The sequence below is a fragment of the Haliaeetus albicilla genome, chromosome 28, assembly GCF_947461875.1.
Source record: "Haliaeetus albicilla chromosome 28, bHalAlb1.1, whole genome shotgun sequence".
Classification (NCBI taxonomy): domain Eukaryota; kingdom Metazoa; phylum Chordata; class Aves; order Accipitriformes; family Accipitridae; genus Haliaeetus; species Haliaeetus albicilla.
The window spans coordinates 16027109-16047775 of record NC_091510.1 but is presented as its reverse complement, the minus strand read 5'-3'; the positions used below and the strand labels follow the sequence as shown (position 1 = coordinate 16047775).

At 40.0% G+C, this 20667-nt stretch overlaps 1 protein-coding gene across 10 annotated transcripts in view; it reads right to left on the bottom strand.

Annotated features, from left to right (window-relative positions):
• GRIP1 (glutamate receptor interacting protein 1) overlaps positions 1–20667 on the bottom strand; it is a 327461-nt gene that overhangs the window by 67677 nt on the left and 239117 nt on the right. For all 10 annotated transcript variants that reach the window (XM_069773563.1, XM_069773570.1, XM_069773571.1 and 7 more), the window contains 5 exons: positions 16329–16464; positions 15237–15382; positions 11694–11777; positions 10755–10830; positions 9222–9367 (listed from right to left, as the gene is read on the bottom strand). In XM_069773563.1, the coding sequence (XP_069629664.1) occupies positions 9222–9367; positions 10755–10830; positions 11694–11777; positions 15237–15382; positions 16329–16464 (588 nt within the window). The remainder of the gene's footprint in view (positions 1–9221; positions 9368–10754; positions 10831–11693; positions 11778–15236; positions 15383–16328; positions 16465–20667) is intronic.

Genomic DNA, 20667 nt, shown 5'->3' with positions numbered 1-20667 from the left:
GGAAGATCCTTTAACCTCCCAAGAAGCTTAATTATCATCCTCTTTGTAAAACTTTCACACCTGCACTCTGAATTTAAGTTCTTCAGCTACCTGCTCGATTTTTTTTTGGGAGCAGCACAAATCAGGATACTTCATTATCCTTGTTAGTCTGCTGTTGACCAGCACACTAAGTAACAGATAAGCCAACTTACTGAAAGACCTCTTGACTAACTTCCAGCTGACCGGAGGTACAAGCACGCAGTAGAGATGGCAATTCTCTTTCATGCTGCATTTCACAGCACATCTGGATAGCCCTCATGCAAAGTGGAAAAATTTGATCAATCCTTTTTTCCCCATCTTTTACTAAATATATATGAGGGTTATTTGCTCCTTCCCTCTGCTTGTTTGGAGCCTGGATGGTGGACATGAGAGGTTATTACAGCAATCTCCTCCTTTCATCATTTGTTTTTACATACTTACTAAAAGAAGCACAATAGCCTATTTTAATAGGCAGAGGCTGCTTCCATTTGAGGATCCAAACCCTTGAATTGGCATCTAAAAAATTCAGACCACATGCTTTGTGAGGAGATAGGAAGACAGATTAGACAGGCTCTACTTTAATGAATGCCCATCATGAAATACATTAGATAGTTCAGACTGATTTTTTTAAATTGTACACTATTTAGACTAACTGCATACAAGTACGTGTTTCACCTTCCTGACAAGTCTTTGAAGACAAATTTGTCCATTACTTTCAGTACCCAGTAAGTAAAACAGAATATTTTCATACACGAAGTGGAACTTGGAAGATGATACACCCCTCCCTCCCCTTTCCTAGTTATTTATGACAATTAAATTCTACTTTTAGTTTTCTGTTACAGGGACATCTCATTTCACCTTTACAGTTTTTCCTCCCATACAAAGCAATGTTTATTAAGCTGCTTTTAATGAGGCCATGGTTTCAAAAGCACTAGAGAGAAATGTTAATTGGACCTGTTAGAGTAATTTGTAACTTATATGGTTCAGCTAAACTCCATTTATTTCTCTTTAGGGATGATCAAGAAGTCTGTAAAGAGAGAAATATCTGTAAGATTTATGAAATCCTTGTAAAACATAACAACTCCTCCCTTCTGTAATCATCTACTAGCAACATGGCTATCAAACTGTGACAACAAATCACAACCAGGCAGAGAAAAGAAAGTAAAAAATTCTATATACTTGGGAGTGATAGACTTTTCTCATTAAGACACCTTAATTGCTTACAACTTGGCCACAGTTCAATCATTTGCTGTGATTTTTTCTTATGATGGTTGCCTCTCTCAGGCTGTATTTTTTTTTTCTTCCCTTAGTTATTTCAGCTGAAACAGGTAAGCTGTGTCTGAGAACATCATTAGGGAAAACCATACTGTTCCCCCCCCCCCCCCAAAAAAAACTCTGTAGGCTTTATATTATATTTATATATTTCTATTGAAAATTCATGTTCTCTGTGTGTCTCCATTACCTGACAGATCTGGCACAGAGAATCAAGAGAAAAGCCAGGAGGAGGGGAGAGTAGGACTTTTTGGGCAAGAAGGGGAGGAACTGAGGTGAGAGGGTGATTGATCTGAAAAGAAGCTGCAGTACAAGAAACTTGGGAATGGTTTGCTAAGAGACAGGGACAGGAGAAAGGGCTAAAGGGCAGGCACGAAAACTGCAAAAGGCCTTTACGGAAGGAAATCAGCAATGAGAGAAACGTGTTGGAAAATTACTTAAGCCTTACTCGGCAAAAGACAGCAGAAAAAACTGCGCTGTAAGGAGAAGGATTAGCATGTTGGGGTTTTAGGACCTTCTAGAAAAGAAGGCTCAAACTAGGTCAGTAAGGAAAGGGAAAATCAAGCAGCTGCTGGGAAAAAAAGACAGTAATGCAGCTAGGACCACGGTAAGAACAAAGAACAGAGAAAAAAGCATCACGCTTGCATGGAACAGACAGGAAGGAACAAGGGATCCTGAACCTTTGCAGTTCTCTGCTGTCAGCAAACATCTTTGAAACCCACTGGTCCCATGTGTCTCTCAAGTCTTTTCTGGTCCCCATGAAGCACGTACATGCTGTGCTGGACAGCTGGTCTGATAACCCGGCTAACAGGGAGCAGGCTGGTGGGCTTAATGGTTCTCACTCTTTTGAGGAGCTATTTGGGTACAGACATAATGTCAGATAAAAAGATTTTTCCCACGAAGAAACCTAGGCATTGGTACATAAAAACATGTCAACACTGTTAAGGATGTAAGCTCACACATATATTGGGAAACGACAAATTGACAGTTGCTTCTGCAACACAGTGATATCACTCATGAGATAGAGAAATACTATTTTCTTACAAGGCCCCATTACACACCTCTTTCACTACTCAACAGTCCTCATGATGAAATGAGCGTCCTGTCCATAAGACAAAGCACTCTAAGTTTTGAGGGAGCTAGCAGTGAATGAGTTGGCTGGAAGGTGTACAAGGCCTAAAGAGGGAACTGCAAGAAAGAGTAGAAGGTCACGTAACATGGAGGAGACACCCGCGTACTGCTTTGAAGTACCAGATTCTCTTTCTGTCACAATTTCTGTAAAGGCTAAAAAGGACATTTAAACTGTATTGGTCACTAACTGCAAGCATTTTCTTGTTTCACTATCAGCAGTCAGCAGCAATATCACACAAAGTATTGATGAATCAAGAACTGGGTTTTGAATTTGCCAGCCCAAATGCTGGATTTTTCTTTTTAAACTGTAATGCCTGTTCACCTTAGGTTTCCATGCTATGCATTTATCTCAAGAGGTGTTAAAAAGGTATTTATCTTCCTTTTAAACCAGGTAAATAGCGTAGATTAAAGCAGGTAAGCAAGCAGGAACTGATGCCTGCCTGATTGATATCAATCCTCTTATAGGCTCATGATGAGATTCAGTGAAGCCAGAATGTCATATTTAGTAGCAGCATGGGAGATGAAGGGTTAAAAGGAATAACCTCCACTTATTGTAAAAAAGCAGTCCTGAAAGCCAGAAAACCTGATAGCAGAAAATAATCACAAGCCTCAGACTTCTCTGAAGGAAAAAGCATCTTTTGGTGCCAAGGATAAGTCATATAAAACACGCATCTTTCGCTAGATGAAATCCTAACAAGCTAGCACCACAGGGGGAGAACTTACCCATTGCAAACATCCACACCCGACTGTCAGTTCATACGAATGTCCCTGATGCAAGCACCCAGCACTGACAGCAGAAAGCACAAACAGTGTGTTTGATAAACAAGGAACTTGTACAGTAAGATGAGATGAGAGACTAACGTGCCATACCATGTAGATTCAAATATCTGCTTAGTTTGCGCTGTGTGAACGTGAATTGTGCACTGGCCTCCATGAGAGACAAAAAATCCCATGTTTTACCTAGTGACACATCTGCCAGTGGGTATTTCTGAAACTCTTAGAGAGACATGTCTGTGTCATCTTCTGCCTTAAGAAAGAGCCAATACATTTGGAATGACCTTGGGACACTGAGGTTTTCTCCTTGAGATCTGCATATTGCCTGAAGCACTCAAACTGTGGCAGGATTAGGGCCTCAGGAAAAAACCACCAGGAAATTAATAACTTTGCATTCAGACAAGGATCTGGGCAGTGACTTCGATAAGCCTGTGGTCACATACCGAAGACAGAAAAAAAAATTCAAAATTAATAGCTACATAAAAAGGTTATTATCTCTCCTCTGGGTCTTGTGACTGTATTGCCTGCACACCTAGCTGGACAGAGACTGAGCAGACAATCTCAATCCTGACATTTCCCAACTGGCATGCTTGACTTTTTGACTTCAAACATTGTCTTCTAGCATAATCTGTGTATGTGTTTGTGTAGCAGTATTTAGAGTAATACTTCAACTAATACAGCTATCGTGACCTTTGCTTTGCACATGAATTTTCATTCAATCTGTCTCTGAAGCAACATAAGAAAGGAAGCATTCTTTGAAAGTTTAAGTAACTAATTCATATTTAGAATTTCAAGGGATCCAGGTCTGTTGCTCTGTGACAGCCAGGAGACCTGCAGTAGCAGTCAAATGCTAGAGTACGCTACCTATCTGTTCTGTCAAAGACTTGTAAGAGACAAAGTAAATGTTAATTTTAAGTTTATAAAGAAACAGAAAGAAAAAGGCAGTGTGGAATCATACAGGCTTCCTGACTTTCCTTCAACTTTCAAGGTCTTGCAACATTTATAAGGTTTATGAGGATCTTGAGTCTGTCCTTGGAGTCTCTGGAGCTCCTGTTCCTTGGTCTTGTAAAACTCTATAGCTCTTAAAGGTCTCCACAGCTCAGGATACGCTTGAGTGATACTGCTTTATGAAACTTAAGGGGCAGCCCTTAAGTTTTTTTTTTCTCCAGTATTTCTTGTCTTGCACAAATTACTGAAAGTCTACACTGGATCACACATTACCCCACCTGATGTTTAAACTATGCAAGCTTTCTCTCCCTAGTGCTCTTGTCAGGCAGAAATACTGAAGGGTGAGGCGGATTTCTTCAAATGTACTCTCACAGAATTGTTATGGCCTTTTGTTTTTCTGAGGTTTTTTTTAATTGTTTTTTTAATGGATGAACTTAAAAAAGGCAAAAGGCTCAGACAGTGTTGGTTAAACTGCTGTCAGACTTACTAGCAATGAATTTGATTGCATGAATAATTCCCTTTCTAGGAAGTTCTATCAGTGGTAAGTGTTGAGTTCAGAAAATTGAGGGTGTTGCTCTAGCTGACAGTGACTGGTTCTATGTCAGGGTGACGCTGGTAGCTTGGGACTAAAAACCAAGCTGACCATATCTGTTTTGCAGAGAACAATTACAGGGTACCACATTCCAGCAAATTTATTCTGGCTCAAATAAGTGCCAGAACTGTTAAAGAAGCCAGAGAAACATATGGAATTTGAATGTGCAATATGTTCCTTCATTTCTGAAGACCACAGAGTGGTTTGAACTAAGAAACACCCGGTGAAGAGATGAGAGAGAAGGAGGTTGTGTCTCTCAGGTGTAAACAGATAACAAAAGCTTAATTTTGTGCCAAAGTCCTGGCAATAGCTAATAGTTTTGTTTAACTACAGTATCCTTGATTCAAAGATCACCCCAGCAAGAACATCCAAGATTTAAAAAGCAGACTGCTCAAAAGCTCAGGAGCAGCAATTTACGAACTAGAGTTACATTAAAATGTTATGGGCCAGAATTTAAACTCAAGGTAGTCTTTACCTTTGAACTTTTCCAAATGCTCCCTTTCAGAGTAAATATGGAAGATGACCCAAGCAGATGCAACCCCTATCACAGAGACAACAGAGAGCCCAGTAGCATCATGACAGATTTTGGAAAACCTGAAGGGAAACTACATCTGCTCTACTTCCAAATAAATGTAGTGATAAACTTTTATTTCTTGTTTTGACAGGGGCAGTGTGAATGTCTGTCTGCAGCTTGTTATTAGCATTGCATTCTAATTCCCATCCTCACTCTGAGGATGCCTGACCTATAGCCTTCAAGCTGTGAGTAGCTTGTTAGGACACTCCACCCAGAGCACTGCCAAATAATGAGAACTTTGGTCTTCCCAACCTAAGTTGATAGCTTGGAATTAATATTTGCTGTGTAGTTGCCAAAGGAAAAGATTCAGGCTCCAAAATCATTTTGGCAGTGGCAGCAAATCACTGCTAGCCACCACTCTGCCTCTACTCCTTCCCCTCCAAAACATGAGGGGCACACGTGTAGTCTTATGGCACAGAGAGCTGCAATATTCAGACCTCTCCCACCACTGGATGAAAAAAAGGTGATCCACATGACCATAAAGGTTGGACACTTCAGGTGTAAGGATTACAAAGAAAAGTGATAAAGCCCACAAAGTTTATGTTACTTCCACACAGTTGTGTGTAGGGCAAGTCACCATACCCATCTCCTCTGCAAACTCTGAAGCGCAGCATTATTAAAGCCTCGCAAAATTAAAAAATGCAGGTAGTTTCCTTTAAAACCAACAAGGAGTACTATCGACCACATGGCTTCATGATCGGAGGAGGTGTTTTGGAAAACAGACATTTGGAAGACTGCTACCTCCACAAATTCAAATGTAACTTTTATCAGGTTATAAAATATTTTCTCAGAAATTATGTTTTCCTATTTTCTTCAGGTATTATCTTGGTATTTCCAAACTCCTACTATTTTAAAGTCTCTTTGAAACTATACAGCAGTACACTCCACACACCAACCTGGAAACATTTTCAGCAGGGGGGCAAGGGGCGGGGGGGAGGCAAACAAAAACCAAAACCCCAAGAAGCTAACAACATCTCTTGCAAGAAGCTGAATTGACAAATTTATTTCCTAGGACCCAGCTGAGCAGGATACTTCAGGATGTATTTAAGCAAGCACAAGTGTAACCCCAGCATTCAATGGGAATAGTCACATCTCCTGCATTATATACACACTTAATTACCCTGCACAGAACCCCTTGATGCTTTTTTTACTCCAGTTTGTCTAGGTTCCAGAAACAATAAAATGTTCAAGCTTCCCAGGTGACCTCTTGAAGACTTCAGGCAAAGGAACTAAACTTTGAGAAATATAGCACCTTTGAAACAGCTTATGCTTACAGGAGTATAAAAAGTCAGTTACACACTACAGGACTGTAGCTGAAAAATAGTTCAGGATTATTTTCTTCACCTAGTGTAACCTTTTCAAATCAAGTTCCAATTTCATGCTATCAGAATACAATTTATGGCTCCTTCCAGTTGTGGCCACATGGAATGCTACTTTACAGGATATAACCATCTGTTAACAGAAGAGAAGATATTAAAGCAAGTAATGGTACAATTACATCTCTATGAGTAAGATATTCTCCCGAAAGTTTATACCAGGAGGACCCTATAGAATGCACCAGACTTTTATACAACTTTTGGATTGTTGTCCCCTCTCAGCAGGCTAACCTACTGAACTAGTTTCAAGCATCAGTTACTGCTAAGCCACCTTCCCAATGCTCTTCCTCTTGTTTTAGCCTATTTTCATATTCACATCAACCCTGAGGTGGCATTACAAATAGCTTGTCTTGTGGGTAACAAAAGAATCAGGGAACAGAGCAACATTTCTGTAACTCTTAAATTTCTGTTCATGGCTCATACCCTTCCTTTCATGTTACTCCCAACTTTGACTTCACTGCTCTTGAGCAGAAGTAAGTGAAGATTCAAATCAGCACTGTTTTCCTGGGCCAAGAATCAATGGGTTAGGATGGGTGGTTTTCAGCCTTTGTGCCATAATCATAACATAACTGCAAAAAGCAAAGCACCACTTTTCATACCACTGCTGGAAAACTATGCAGGGTGTGCAAACTGGAAAAAATCAAAACCTACTGGGGGCTAGATAAAATCTAACAAACTCATAAGCCATTAAAAGAGAGCCTTACTGGATCCCTCCTCATTTCTTCTTGCCTCATTTCTAGGACCACCATCCTATACATTTCCCAGTGTTCGATATTCCCTTTTCCTTCCTTCTTTCTGACTACACAAGCTTCAGGTTCTTCTACCTCCTTAAGTTTCCATAGGATAACGCATTCATTGCCACAAAGGCAGGAACAATAAACCCAGATTTGTTATAAGAACAAAAGGGAGATAGCTGAGTTTATTCAGAGAAAGAATGACATGAAGAGACTGACTGGTAGGTACTGCCCGTACAGTTACAAGCCTGCAATTTCCAGCTAAGATCTATATCCTCCTGCACTGTGCTCTATCCAGATAACACTGAAAAGAAGGTTCCTGCCTTGAACAACTTGCAATTTAGAGCACAACAGAACTTCTTATCATGTGGTCTTGTCCTCACACAAACCTGCAAAGATTTCTAAAAGATTCTCAGTGAAATTGAGGCTGATTTCCTCCCTGCAATGTACAGGAGAATGGGGATGGGAGTTTTCTCTGAAATAAAAGCCTTGCTGGGAACTTTGTCTGTCTAAAGCCAGGGATTCTTTTTTCTATGAGATCTCACTTTCTTAGAGAAAGATTCTTTTTCTATGAGATCTCACTCTTAAAGAATCTGGTTTTAACTGTGATGATAAATAGGGTTTGGTCATCCATCATCTTCCAAAGAGAACAGGAAATAAATGAAAACACCTAAATTCTAGTCCTCTTCAGGTTACAAGGTCACCTGCCTTTCCATTTTCTACACGGAAGGTTCCTGCTCAGGTGCCGAGCTGACTCCACCTTTCTGGATGTGAATCTTGCACGACTGTCCAGCAGGGCTGCCAGGCACCATGCAAACCTGTCACTCCATTCTTGATAGTTAAGTAAACAAAGATATATATATATATAATATATTTTATAACAATAACAATAATAATAATAATAATAATAATAAACCCAACTGTGACTTTGAGAAAAACAGAGAGGCCTGTTCCAGAATAAACAAATATCTGACATTATTCTTCTAAGTATTAATCTTTTCTAAGGCTTTGAAGTTTGACGGTGCTATTTCACAAAGTCCTATGAGGCTGCTTTACTGCTATGCTAGAAATCTGACTGTGGAACTGAGGAGGAAATGAAGAGAAAGATCCCCAAACAGAGAAGAAATATTTTAGTCCGATTGGTGAATATTTCTATTTCTTGCTGCCATGAATTTTCTGTATCTTGCAAAAATGGAGGGGATATGACACCTTCCAAAACAAATGGAAATTAACTCAATCCCAAATCTGTTGTGAAGTCATCTGCTCTCCTTGACTTTTCAGAAAACCTCCCGTATCTTCACTGAGTTCAGTCAAAGTTTGTATAAAGCCTAAGCTCATTTTTCAAGCCATGATTTGCCACCTTTGCATTTCTTAACAAACCTTCTCTTCCCCATTCTTTTCTCTGTGGCAGTTTTGTGACTTTTTAATAATGTGTTGGCCACCTAGCAACACTGGCAAAAGGCAAAAGAATTCCTGCAAGACCAAGTAAACCCCTCTTTCATGTGACATAGAAATGCTTACTCTTCATTAACCTTTATTATAAACTAGTCACTGGAAAAGTTACTTTGCTAGAATCCACACTATGGTTTCACTCTACAAACCATGAAATGTCAGAATGCTAAATTACAGTAAAATACTGCTCACCTCCTTATGAACCCAAGATTAATGACACGGTGCAGAAGGGAATAGCAGTGCCACTAGGAGCGTAACAGGTCACGTTCACTTCTAAAATAGCTCATCAAGAACAGGCAGCAAAACATCACAGACGGTTCCCAGAACTAAAGCCCCACTTCTCAACCTACCCATCACTGAGACATCATATTCCACCAGCAGAGTCGCCTCCTGTCCGCATTGTTTGAGAATACTCATGGCTTCAGCATGTGTCGTTCCGAGCAGTCGGATCCCATCAACACTCAGCAGCCTGTCTCCGGGTTTGATTGTGCCCTCTCTGAAGGGAGATTAAAGGAATGGTCTTTATTAATATAAGATAAATTGATTTGGAGATAATACCATTTTTATGCAAAGCCATTCTCTCACACCCGCTCTGACATCCATCCCTCTTGCCTTAACACTTAACATTTACTTTGATGGTGAGAACGTTCAGAGGGCGCAGTGGAAAGGAAATTGCTTTAATTGGAAAGTCAGCGACTGGAAAACGGCTTAACACATAGCGAAATAATCAAGTCATGTTAAATTGCAACTAAGTATAGCTTCTCCTTCAACATACGCTTTCTTTCTGCCTTGTCCACACAACTCCTCTTTCATACATACATGAACACCTCCTCCCCTGATATTTTCTTAAAGATAAATACGAGGTGCAAACACATGGGTGCAGAAACAGATTGCAAAATATGAATGTCCATTTACTGATTTTCTTCAAAAATATCCCTTATTTGGATAATTCCATTTTTCTTTTCTTCCTACCTAAAAATAATTTGGCTATAAATGTACACTGTCTCCCAGGCGTATCTCATAACGTATTCATAATCATAATAGCAAATGAAGTACTAACATTGTCAGCTCAAGAATTGGAGAGAAAAACAAAGAAGCAAGGGGGATGAGGGTAGGAAGAAAGGGAGGGACAAAAGACAAACGCTCTCTTGAAACATTTGCTTCTCAATTAATGTTTCCAAGGTCAAAAAATGTCGACATAGGCTACAGAAAATCAGTCTGCTTGAAGGAAATTGCCCTTTAAGGTTCTTTAATGGTTTAAGGACATAAATGCCATTTTTGAAAAATGTAATTCATACATACAAATAAAATGAATATTCTTTCTTTATATATATACAAGATGGTATTACATACAAATATGTTCACTGGGCCAAAACATAAATCTGTACTCAGAAGCTGTCCAGGTGAAGTTACGTGTGAACTCACTATGCAGCTGTGTACAAATGTCTTAAAAGAATAATACACCACCACCCAAACACATGACAGTATTGTTCTGAAGAGCAAGAGAAAAAGATTATGGTGTTACAGTATAAAAAGCATGATTAAGAGCTACACCAGTTCTCCCAAGGCTACACAAAAATGTGCTCTGACCTATCACAGGCATTTGTTCTAATTATTTTAGGATGATTTTTTAAAGTGTTTAATGGGTAAGTCTTGAAACATGCAATATACTAAATTAAAGTTCACACACACCACGATGTGCCAAGCCTCTGTGGTTGCCTATTACTGTTGTTATTATTATTACAATTAAATACATAAACCATGAATTTCAAAGGAATGGGTTTGAATATATCTACTTCACTCCAAATCCTAATTTCTGTCTCAAATAATTCACCTATTTCCATTTCTCTTTCACATGTACTCCAGAGAAAGATGAATTGTACCTGTCAGCAGGCCCTCCAGGTCTAACACATGTTATTACAACAGGACGAGATTTATTTCTGTCATCGTGTGCTCCACCTAGAAAGGGAAGTGAGAGAAAGCACACCTTAATTCTATGCTTTCTATGAAAGCTCATTTCCAAAAGAAGAGCCTAAATCTTGCACCATGCACACTTACAGATGGGCTAAAAAGATCAAAAAAAGGCCAAGCCATTAATATGAACCTCCACTGAATTTTATCTTAAATAAAATCGACCTACTGTATGGTATAGATGATTCTTTATAAAATATTTCTACAGAGTGATTCTTAATAAATGTATATTCTTTTCTTAGAACCTCTACTCTGCAAATGTGATCTCAGTGTGAAAATCTACTGTTCTGCAATGTTTGCTGCACAGAGAAAAAAAAAATCCGTATTTCATGTATACTCAGAATAATGAGTGGCCACTAAGGAATTTATATATTAAATAAAAAAAAAATGTTTTCACTGAAGAAACTAATAATTCACCATTGGGGTATATTATTTAACAGCTGCATCTTTTCTTCTGTTCTCTCAGTCAGTGATAATACTTTTGTTGTACACTTCAGACTATCAGCACAATTAATCAGATTCCATACCTGATTTATCCAAATACTACATGTGAATCTTTTTTAAGAACTAAAATCTTCCTGCTGATTTCAGTGGTAGCAGAATCTGGTTTAATGTGAACTGAACTTTGTCATGTTCTTGGCATAGTTCATTAATTACTGTTCTTCCACAAACAAAAATTAGAGCGGTTCATAAAAGCAGTACATGAATGAATGGAAAAGGTAATACATAAATCACAGAGATTTTTACAAAGTGTAAGCCATAAATTTTGAAATTATTTCTTAGTGCCATAAAAACTTAATGCTTTTTTTGCTGATTTGAAAAATACAGACAGTTCAAATTTAGTAACTCACCTCTTATTACAAATCCGAAAGTGTTCCCCTCTTTATGTAAAGTAACTTCCACTGTTCTAAAGATGAGACCTGATCCTTGTACAGCTAAAAGAAAAAAAGATAAAAGAAAGATTCCAAAACTTAATTATTATTATTTTTCTAATTATACACACAGATTTGCGCCTTTTCCAATTTAAGCTTGCTATTGTGTTTCTGATCATACAATTGGAAAGACTCTACTACAGAACAGTCAGATTAAAGGCCTGTAATTAAATACAACTCATCCTCTTTTTGAGAGGATTTTGAGCCAGATATTTTGCAGATTGCCAACGGTTTGGAAAAAGAGCCATAGATACGTGTAACAGATGAGGAATTTGAGCCTTACTGTTTACATTGTGGTATAATTTTGCTTTTCTTATAGTTACAGAAGAGAGTTAGAGAAGATGGAAATATAGAGTGAGACACAAAAATGACAAATCAAGTTCTTAAAGCTACCTATGGAGTTGGTTGTTCAGCCATGAAAACATTTAGTTGTATTGCTTCAAGTCAAGACAGTCAAGATTTTTAGGTCTAGCTCTAATCTCAGATTACTAGATTAAGATGAAAAAAGTATTTTGTATCATAAGGATTTGTTGTTTGTTTCCTTTTTCAAAATGTAACATGCTCCCTCATCCTTGTTGAGTAAAAAAAAAATCTGTGACTTCTAGTCGAGTCAGTATTTTCTCTGTAAGCACGAGAGGAGTGGTGCACAGCTGGGTTAGGAGGCGAGAATCCTAATGCACAGACCAACACATTTGGGTGTGATAATCCACTTTACAGAACTTGAAACCACCACTGTTAAGAGACCAGTGGCCAGTTTAGTATTAGCTTTTACAGGAAAAATTTTGGCAGGGTGTAAGAACTGCCTTTTCCAAGGGAAAAGGGCGCTGGGCAAAATCACACGCACGCACGCTTCCCAGCTTCCAGTAAGATACTGCAAACAGCACAACACGCGTAAAGATTAAGGAAAAACCCTCTATAAAACACATGTTCTGTGAGCAGCAGAACTAATGAAAACTTACGTCCTTTAATGCTCCTGCCTGCAATAACCAGAGTTTCCCCGACCCCCGTTTGGATACCCGGCGGGGGCAATGGACGCTGGGGAGGCACGTGCTGCCGGCCACCGACGGCCCCGGGGAGAAGCGGTACCCGCTGCGTGCTGCGTGCCTGCCTCTCTGCGGGCTGCCTCCCCTCGCTGGGGACTCGCTCAAGTGTCTATTCCATGAAACGTACCGTAATGTGTTTTTTGTTGGAGTCTTTCAATCCCTATTAAAAAAGTGACTGCAGGGAACCAGAAGAACCACCCAGTGAAATCACAGAAATCTTGTTTCCTTAGGGAAACAGGGGAAAGATGGCCCTCCAAAGCATTGCTCTGTATTGCAGAAATTCCTGCTACAGCTTGAAGATCAGGACCATGTTACTGAAGTCCATGCTGTTGTTTCCCTTCCAGCTAGAAACATTTTATTGACTGAAAAGGACCAAATTATGGGGAGGAGAAGACAACTCTTGCCTTCATTCCTACCAACAGACAGCAGCCCGGCGTGTAGCTCAAGCTGAACCCACGCTTCCTAATCTGCTTGGTATGGCCTGTAACCTCCACTGGGGACAGAAAAAACTGTAGTTCAGGAGCAAGGAATGGCACGCAGCGTCCCTTCACTTGGGCAACCACCGTTCAGGTGGCTGTCCTTCCACCCCAGCCTCAGCCTGGGAGGGGAAAGCAGTCCTTAACCTTTAGCAACAACAAAAGGCAGATGCGAGGCTGGCATGGCTCACGTTCCAGTTTAAAATGTTGAGGTGGCTCGTGCTGAAAATAGCAGCTGGATGCTCCTGCTGTGAACACCGCTAGACAGGGAAGGAAGCACTAGGGAGAGTGGGATTACTAGTGCTCAGCCAGATTTAATCCATCATTATTAAAGTACTGACATTTCCCCACTCTGAAACCATGGCAGTCCTTCCTCTGAGAGGGCAACCATGAGAACAACAGAAGAATTTCATTATGTATGGGGCAGGGAAAGAGGTGCCAGGACTTTACCATGTGTCCTACTGGAAAACTTCTGTGTATAATGAAGGCACTGTGTCTAGCTTGTTCACTAGAAGTTAATGGGAACAGCTAGACTGCTAATTATCTCCAACTTTATTAGCTATGCTTGTATAAAGAGGTCAGAAATTCCAAGGACTTAAAGAAAAAGTTACTACTGCTACTGTAATTTAGCATGTCAAAATCCTGTTTTAGTGGACAAGAGTGGCACATGTGCCGAAAGTGGGTGAAATGGAAGGAAGCCCACTTGATCAAGTGCAGAACAAATAATGCTCATAAAACAATTACATCTCCAACAAAATAATTCTGAACTCAGCTGACTTAATTAACTCAAATACTGTGTTTTTCAACAGGAAATTCCCTTACCACAAGCGAATACTAATCAACAGAGAACATTCAAAACGTATTAAGGTGGTTGTCAGGAGGTCATAAAAACAACCAAATATGTAATTAGACTAACTCTCCAGCTGCTAGAAAGCAGTGGGGAGTTCATCTGCTTCTGAGCACCAAAAAAAGTGATGGATTTTTTTGGCTTCTATTGTGAGGAAAGTCTTTATTTAAGGAGACAAGAGCTTCCTAGTTGGCTCTGCAGATTTTTCTGGCCAAACACCAGCAAACCACATCTTCTCCCCTCCAGTGAGCAGCATGAAGGAGTACAGACTCTTTCAAAGGTGCAACCCCCTTGGTGCCAGACAGCCACCTGCCATTCGCTCCTTCACTTTAGGTCCCAATGTTTCCAACTCACCGTTTCTCTAGCTTTCCCTTCATACCTGATAGCCTCAATTCCCACTGATTTCCTCCTACAGACACACAGACATAAGCACAAAAAGAAAGAGCAAAGGAGGGGCAAGGAAAACATTCTGTAGCACTCCGTGACTTCAGCATCAGCATAAACTTGTATTTTGAAGACAATCCTGCTCAACTGTTTCAGTCACACAATTCTTGCAGGTTTATATATCCCCATGGCCTACCCCACTGGGTCTGCTGCTCTAGAAATGAGATGTTGCCCAAAAGTGATGCCAGAAAAGACTGGAAAAGTCCCAGAGTATGTTGTTTACCTGGGAAAGCGGGAGGGTGCTGCAACGGGAGAGAAGGAAGGCAAAGGCAGAGGCAGAACTCACAGATATTCATTGGTCTCATCTCAGAAGATCTTACTGTAACAAGAAGGATTCTCTTGCCCTGGAATCTACCTAATCTAATTCCCAGTATTCAAAATTGTAAACAAACAAACAAAAAAAATAGTGGAGGTTGACAACTCTGCTCTGTCATTGGTGGGATTTATGCTCCTAAAACACCTGAGCATCTCTGAGAGCGTCCCCTTGTACTGCTAGTTCTTTCGTACCACTTCCACGCTCTGCGATAAGTCAGAGGAAGAAATTATAAGAAAACCACCGCTACCAAAAATGAAGATAACCAACCATGCCCATCTCACTGCTGACAACGTCTGCTATTCTGCATAGGTTTCAGTTTGCTCTGCTATTACTTACAGACTGGAGGCAGCTCATACTCCACTTCTAAAACAACCCTCTCGCCAACGTTCTTGAGCAGGCTGATGATTTCATCATGGCGAAATTTGGTCAGGTTGATTCCATTCACAGATTTGATGTAGTCCCCTACATCCAGCTGGTCACTCCTAGGAAAATGTACATATTCCTTTTGTTAAAGACAGATCTGCTGGAGCAAACTAAATCCTTTAAATTACTATTTAGTGATGGTAAGAAATATTTATTCCATTCCTCTAGATTAAAACAAGTTGATCTTTCAAACAGAAAGTGGCACTTTAAGACCTTAATCTAGTCTAGCTTGTTAAATATTAAAAGAGGAATGTTGTTGCATTATTAATTTCTGAAGTACAAAACCAGCTGTACAATAAAGGAGTTGGATGATTTGACTGGTTTGGGCATAGGATCCGGGAAATTGTCGTCTTCATGTCCCCATCTTTCTCTGTCTCTTTGGGAAGTGTCCAAAACTATGTTTTTTGGACAATAGTTGCCTTCTCAGCTAAGATCACAGCTACAGGAGATAGGCCACAGCCCAAAAGCCTATGTTCTGCTCAGTTACTTGGAATGATTTAGCTTTACCTTTACCTTTTGACTTGTTTCACTTACGAGCAACAGCTTTTTTGTTTCCACTGTAGTAGTAAGCAAGGTAGCTATGACTTCAGACTCTTTTTAATCTTGAAGCCAGCTGATGAATAGGTTTTTTAAAAAAATTAAATTATGGTAGTACTATGATTAGTTTTTCCATTTTATTTTTTCCCCTCAGTATTTATGCTTTTTCTCTCACGCTTTGTTCAAGGACAGAAAAATAGAGAAATAAAACGTATATAATTTAGAAGAAACTTAATTAGTCTTACGATGACTTTCAAATGCCTCATTGGTATTTCTAGTATTTGTCAAAGTAGCCTTGAGGGAAGAGGGGGACCAGCTGTTGCCATTTCTCTCTAAGCTTCTCTGGTCTGATGGGCTGCCATTATAGATGTATCTAGTCACATATTTGTTAGTGACCTTTCTGATGTGGTACGTATTTCTGAAGCAATCACATCTTATAATGCATTTTGTGGCTTGAAATGTGGTTACCTAGCAGCGATTCCTCCTTGACGAAGGTTAGATACTCTTGGTTTCCCATCCTTGTCGATTCCACCCGATACTGTAAGCCCTAGGGTGGTGCCTTCTTTTTTCATTAATTCAACTATTGTTGAGCCCTTGAACTCCTCTGTTGAAAGAAAATTATTGGCATTATTAAAATTTAAGTGATAACACAGATGTTGCCTTTCTAAAATGTCATCTACTTCCCAAGAAAATCATTGTCTATGTTAATAAGAAATAACGTGTACATCTGGAGATTCTTTATGTTACAACTCACAAGTTCTGTCTGCAATGCTCTGCATATAGATAAATCTGAGACATATGTTCTGTAAAAGGTTATTAAAAACTACACCAATGGGCTAGTATACTATCCAGAACCAATAAATACAAAGTCTAGCAACACTTACAATTAAAGATAGTTGTTTCACATTTTTAAAAAGCTATCTTTTCTCATTTTCTGCTTTTTCCCTCTGAACCCTCTGTTTTATAAAGTATTTCAACTGATTAACAAAACAGAAGGGTAAAAGACACAACAATGTAACAGTACTAGAAAATTTTAGATCCAGACTCCCTTTGAGGCCACTAGTAGATGTCAGTGTTAATCAAAACAATTGAACATAACAAGAATCCAGATGGAGATTGAACGTATCAGATCTTAACAGTTTTATTCCTTACTCTTACACAAACAAATCCCCACTATAACGCTGTGACATCTCTGCAGAACAGGTATAAAGTAAGTGAAGGACTTTTGTAGTTGTATATAAAATTTCCCTCACGTGCTGTCTAGGACACCCTCTGCTGCAGTTTGCCCATTCAGCATTCTTGGAAAATGCCAAGCTAATCTCACAGACCTCGACAAATGCAGGTCACCTGCAATGGAAAGCCTCAGGGTCTTGAAAAGAGATGTCATTACTGCACATGGCTGGACAAGGCAATCTACATATGCACAGTTCCAGCAGGGCTGCAACTGTTTGGAAAGCAATCATACCTCATGTCCACTGTCTCCAGTCAGAGAAGACCTATTAAAACCACCAGCTGTCAAGATATTCTGGAAAAACACACGAATTCCTAAAGATCCACCCAGAAAATGATGACATCCTGGAAGGATCATCCATCTCTCTGGTCATTTCCATACGACCGAGAACATAACCTAATATGTTTTGACCTCAGGATGAAGAACAACTGCTCTGAATGAGAACTGCCAAACGTGAGCAACACAGAGGTAATGGTGGCAGGCAGGGAAAAACATTCAGAAGAGCCTCCAGCCCTAGTGGAGTACCATGCAAACCTTGGTAGTACTTCTAATAGGGTTAACTACTGAATCTTTTGCAGGTGTAGCATCATCCTATGTAATGTTCCTGCTCCTCTCTAGGTGGCTGACAGGCTCTTCTTTCCATTCTGGCTGATAATGGCCTCACTTCAGTTATTCACATTTTTACCACTATACAGCATGACTTAAGTGTTTGGGCAAGAATTCTCCTATGCTTATGAAGCTTCTACTAAGACAAAATTCTGCAGTGTATTTGGTCAGCAGCATGGGTTGTTGAAATAAGTATTTAAAAAGTGGAAGGTATGTTTGTAAAAAGAGAAGATTACAAGAGACCATGGGACTGTTCAAAACGTGCCTCTATTCAGTCAGCAGCAGACAGTAGCACAGCCACCTGGTGTGTTCTCCAACTTGGCTGAAACCAAACCATCATCTGGCATCATTTGGAAGCTATTGAGCTTCCACAATGTTTGCTCACATCTGGCCTCTTTTGACAGTTCAGAAAGAACAGATGTGATTACCTGCATCTGAGCATGTAGACACGTTGCATAGCTGTAGGAGACACTAGGGACCAGAATGCTGCTTGCAGTTTTATAAGAACCTGCAAGTATTCGTAATGATTACAAAAGTTACATCATGGTACTGCAACCAAAAATACTGTACGTTTGCACCCACGATGCAACCTCAGCTGCTTGGCCGGTGTGTCACACTTTTTGATTCAGGATTTACTCGATTCTTGATTGTGAGATCTGGAGTTAAAAGGAAAATTCCCCTCTCTCCCCACTTCCCAAACTGAATCCTTCCTTTGTACTTCTCAGTAGTACAATCTGGTTCTCGGGACCATCCACGGTTTTTTCTGCTAACAAATACTTTGCCAGAACACGTATAAAGGACATCAACAATGCACTGCACATGCCTAATCTTTTGCCATAGCATAATACTGCCATGCGTTTTGATCTTTTATATAGGTTCTGAGTTTGCAGTCCAATGCTGGGAAATACTGCTGCCTGAAGTGACATGTGGAACAGATGATCCATGCAGTGTTTTAAGCTAGCTAATGATTATACAGTTCCCTGCAACTGCTGGCATGGAAAGTAATGACCAGGCTTGTTCCTTCTCACCATCTATTCTGACAAGTTTCTGTATACCTATGCCAACAGAACAGGGACCTCTAAACACTCTTCTTCAGTAGGCAGGAGGGAAAGATGCACAAACGCTATAAGGGAGTGGAGGTGCAAAATGCTCATTGCTAACTGACAGGTGAGGTCATCTAGCAGTATGCAACAGTTTCATTAGGTTTGCCCCTCTGAAAGATTTTGCAGCTTTTGTTGTACATAATCATAGCAGGAAGAAATTAAACTACCTAAGCTGGTTTTGCTTATAAGAGACTGTTATGCCTGGAAGCGCTCTGAACCAGGCCCATTCAATACCCCAGTCTCTCCATTTTTCATTTTTGCTTGCTTAAATAGCACGATTGCTTTTCTTATAATGCTATACATTACATGTTTACTCATCTGCATTGCTTCAGCATTATTATTACAGACTAATCCCACTGGAAGTGCCCAATATCAGAACCACCCTGGGACTCCATTTCCAATCCAACAAGCAACCGCATCTGTACACACTATTCCCTAACTAATGCAAGGTCAGTCTCTGTTCTCGACTTAACACAAAGCTATGCTACTCTTTCTGGGTTAAAAATCAAACTACTTCATGTATCACCTCACTCATAATTCATTACTTATGCCAACCAGCAAATTCCTAATTAGTTAGAAGTCTCTGGGGTCTGTTCTTTGCTACATGTACTCCCAAGCTGCTAATAACATTAGCATAGCCAGCATCAGAAGGGAAGGCAAAGATGTTATTTCCAGATTTCTTATAATTTATGAATAAACCAAGAATTGAATTTACAAGTCTTTTGCTTAGTGGTAAACTGAATATAGAACATGAGCTTAAGAAACATCTTCTTACTCCATAACAGTTTATGAACTATCAAATATCAGAACACCACTCCTACAGTACTGCTCTGTGATACGAACCAAATGTATTATTCTAAAATGAAACTGCGTAGAGAAAAGATGGTTCCAAGCCTATAAAAAGCCCAAATCAATACCATTTTACACTTCAGCAGGAGAAATGCACTCGAGAACTTCTTCCCCTCCCACCATTAACAACTCCAGCAGCACTCAGCGAAACGCAGCTCACACTGGGTCCCTGCCTCCCCTCTGCCCGGGGAGGGTTTCGGGTCTGCCCCAGGACTTCCATCGCCTCCTCCTGCTGCAGGGGCGATCCTGGGCACATGCCTGTCCATGCTGCACCAGTCACCCTACGGCTTCGCTGGCATCCACCTACCGCTGGTACGGGGCTCAGGAATCCTGCTGAACACTGGAGATGGGTTCGGCAAGGGGAGCGCAAACATGCATACTTGTACGCGCACATGTACCTGTACGCACATGCAGACGTAAGATAGAAAAGAAAGGTTCCGCTCCAAAGAGCTTCATTTAGATCTCCAGTTCTGTAAGGCGGAGCATACATAGCAGCTAACTCTAAAGAAAACATTACGCTGCTGTTGTTTTCTTAATTCCTTGTCTGGATGCTTCTCTTCGGTTTGCTGCTGCAATACCGTAACTGTGTGTGCCTGACTTGCAGCAGGTCAGTTGGTGGAACACGACTATGATCGGCTCTGCAACCTGGAAGACTACAGGGATATTCAACACAGCACGAGAAAACTTCAAAACATAAGCAGGCGCTCAAATACAAGACTGGGTAAATCTTACTGTAAGAAGATGAATAAATGGAACAACTTGCAGGTAAGTAAAATCCAAGAAATACCATGTGAAATTAATTTTTCGTCAAGGAAAATAGTATCATGATAAAGCTTCTAGAATTTTATACATGATCAGACTTTTTGTAGTTTCCTGCCTTTTGATGTGTGTAAATAACATGTTTTAATGAATAAAAAGCATGGAAAATAAATTGACTCATGAGACTGCTGAACCTGGAATATACTCACTTCTTCAAAACCAAAATTAAATACTAGACTACAGAAGAGATTTTTTCACA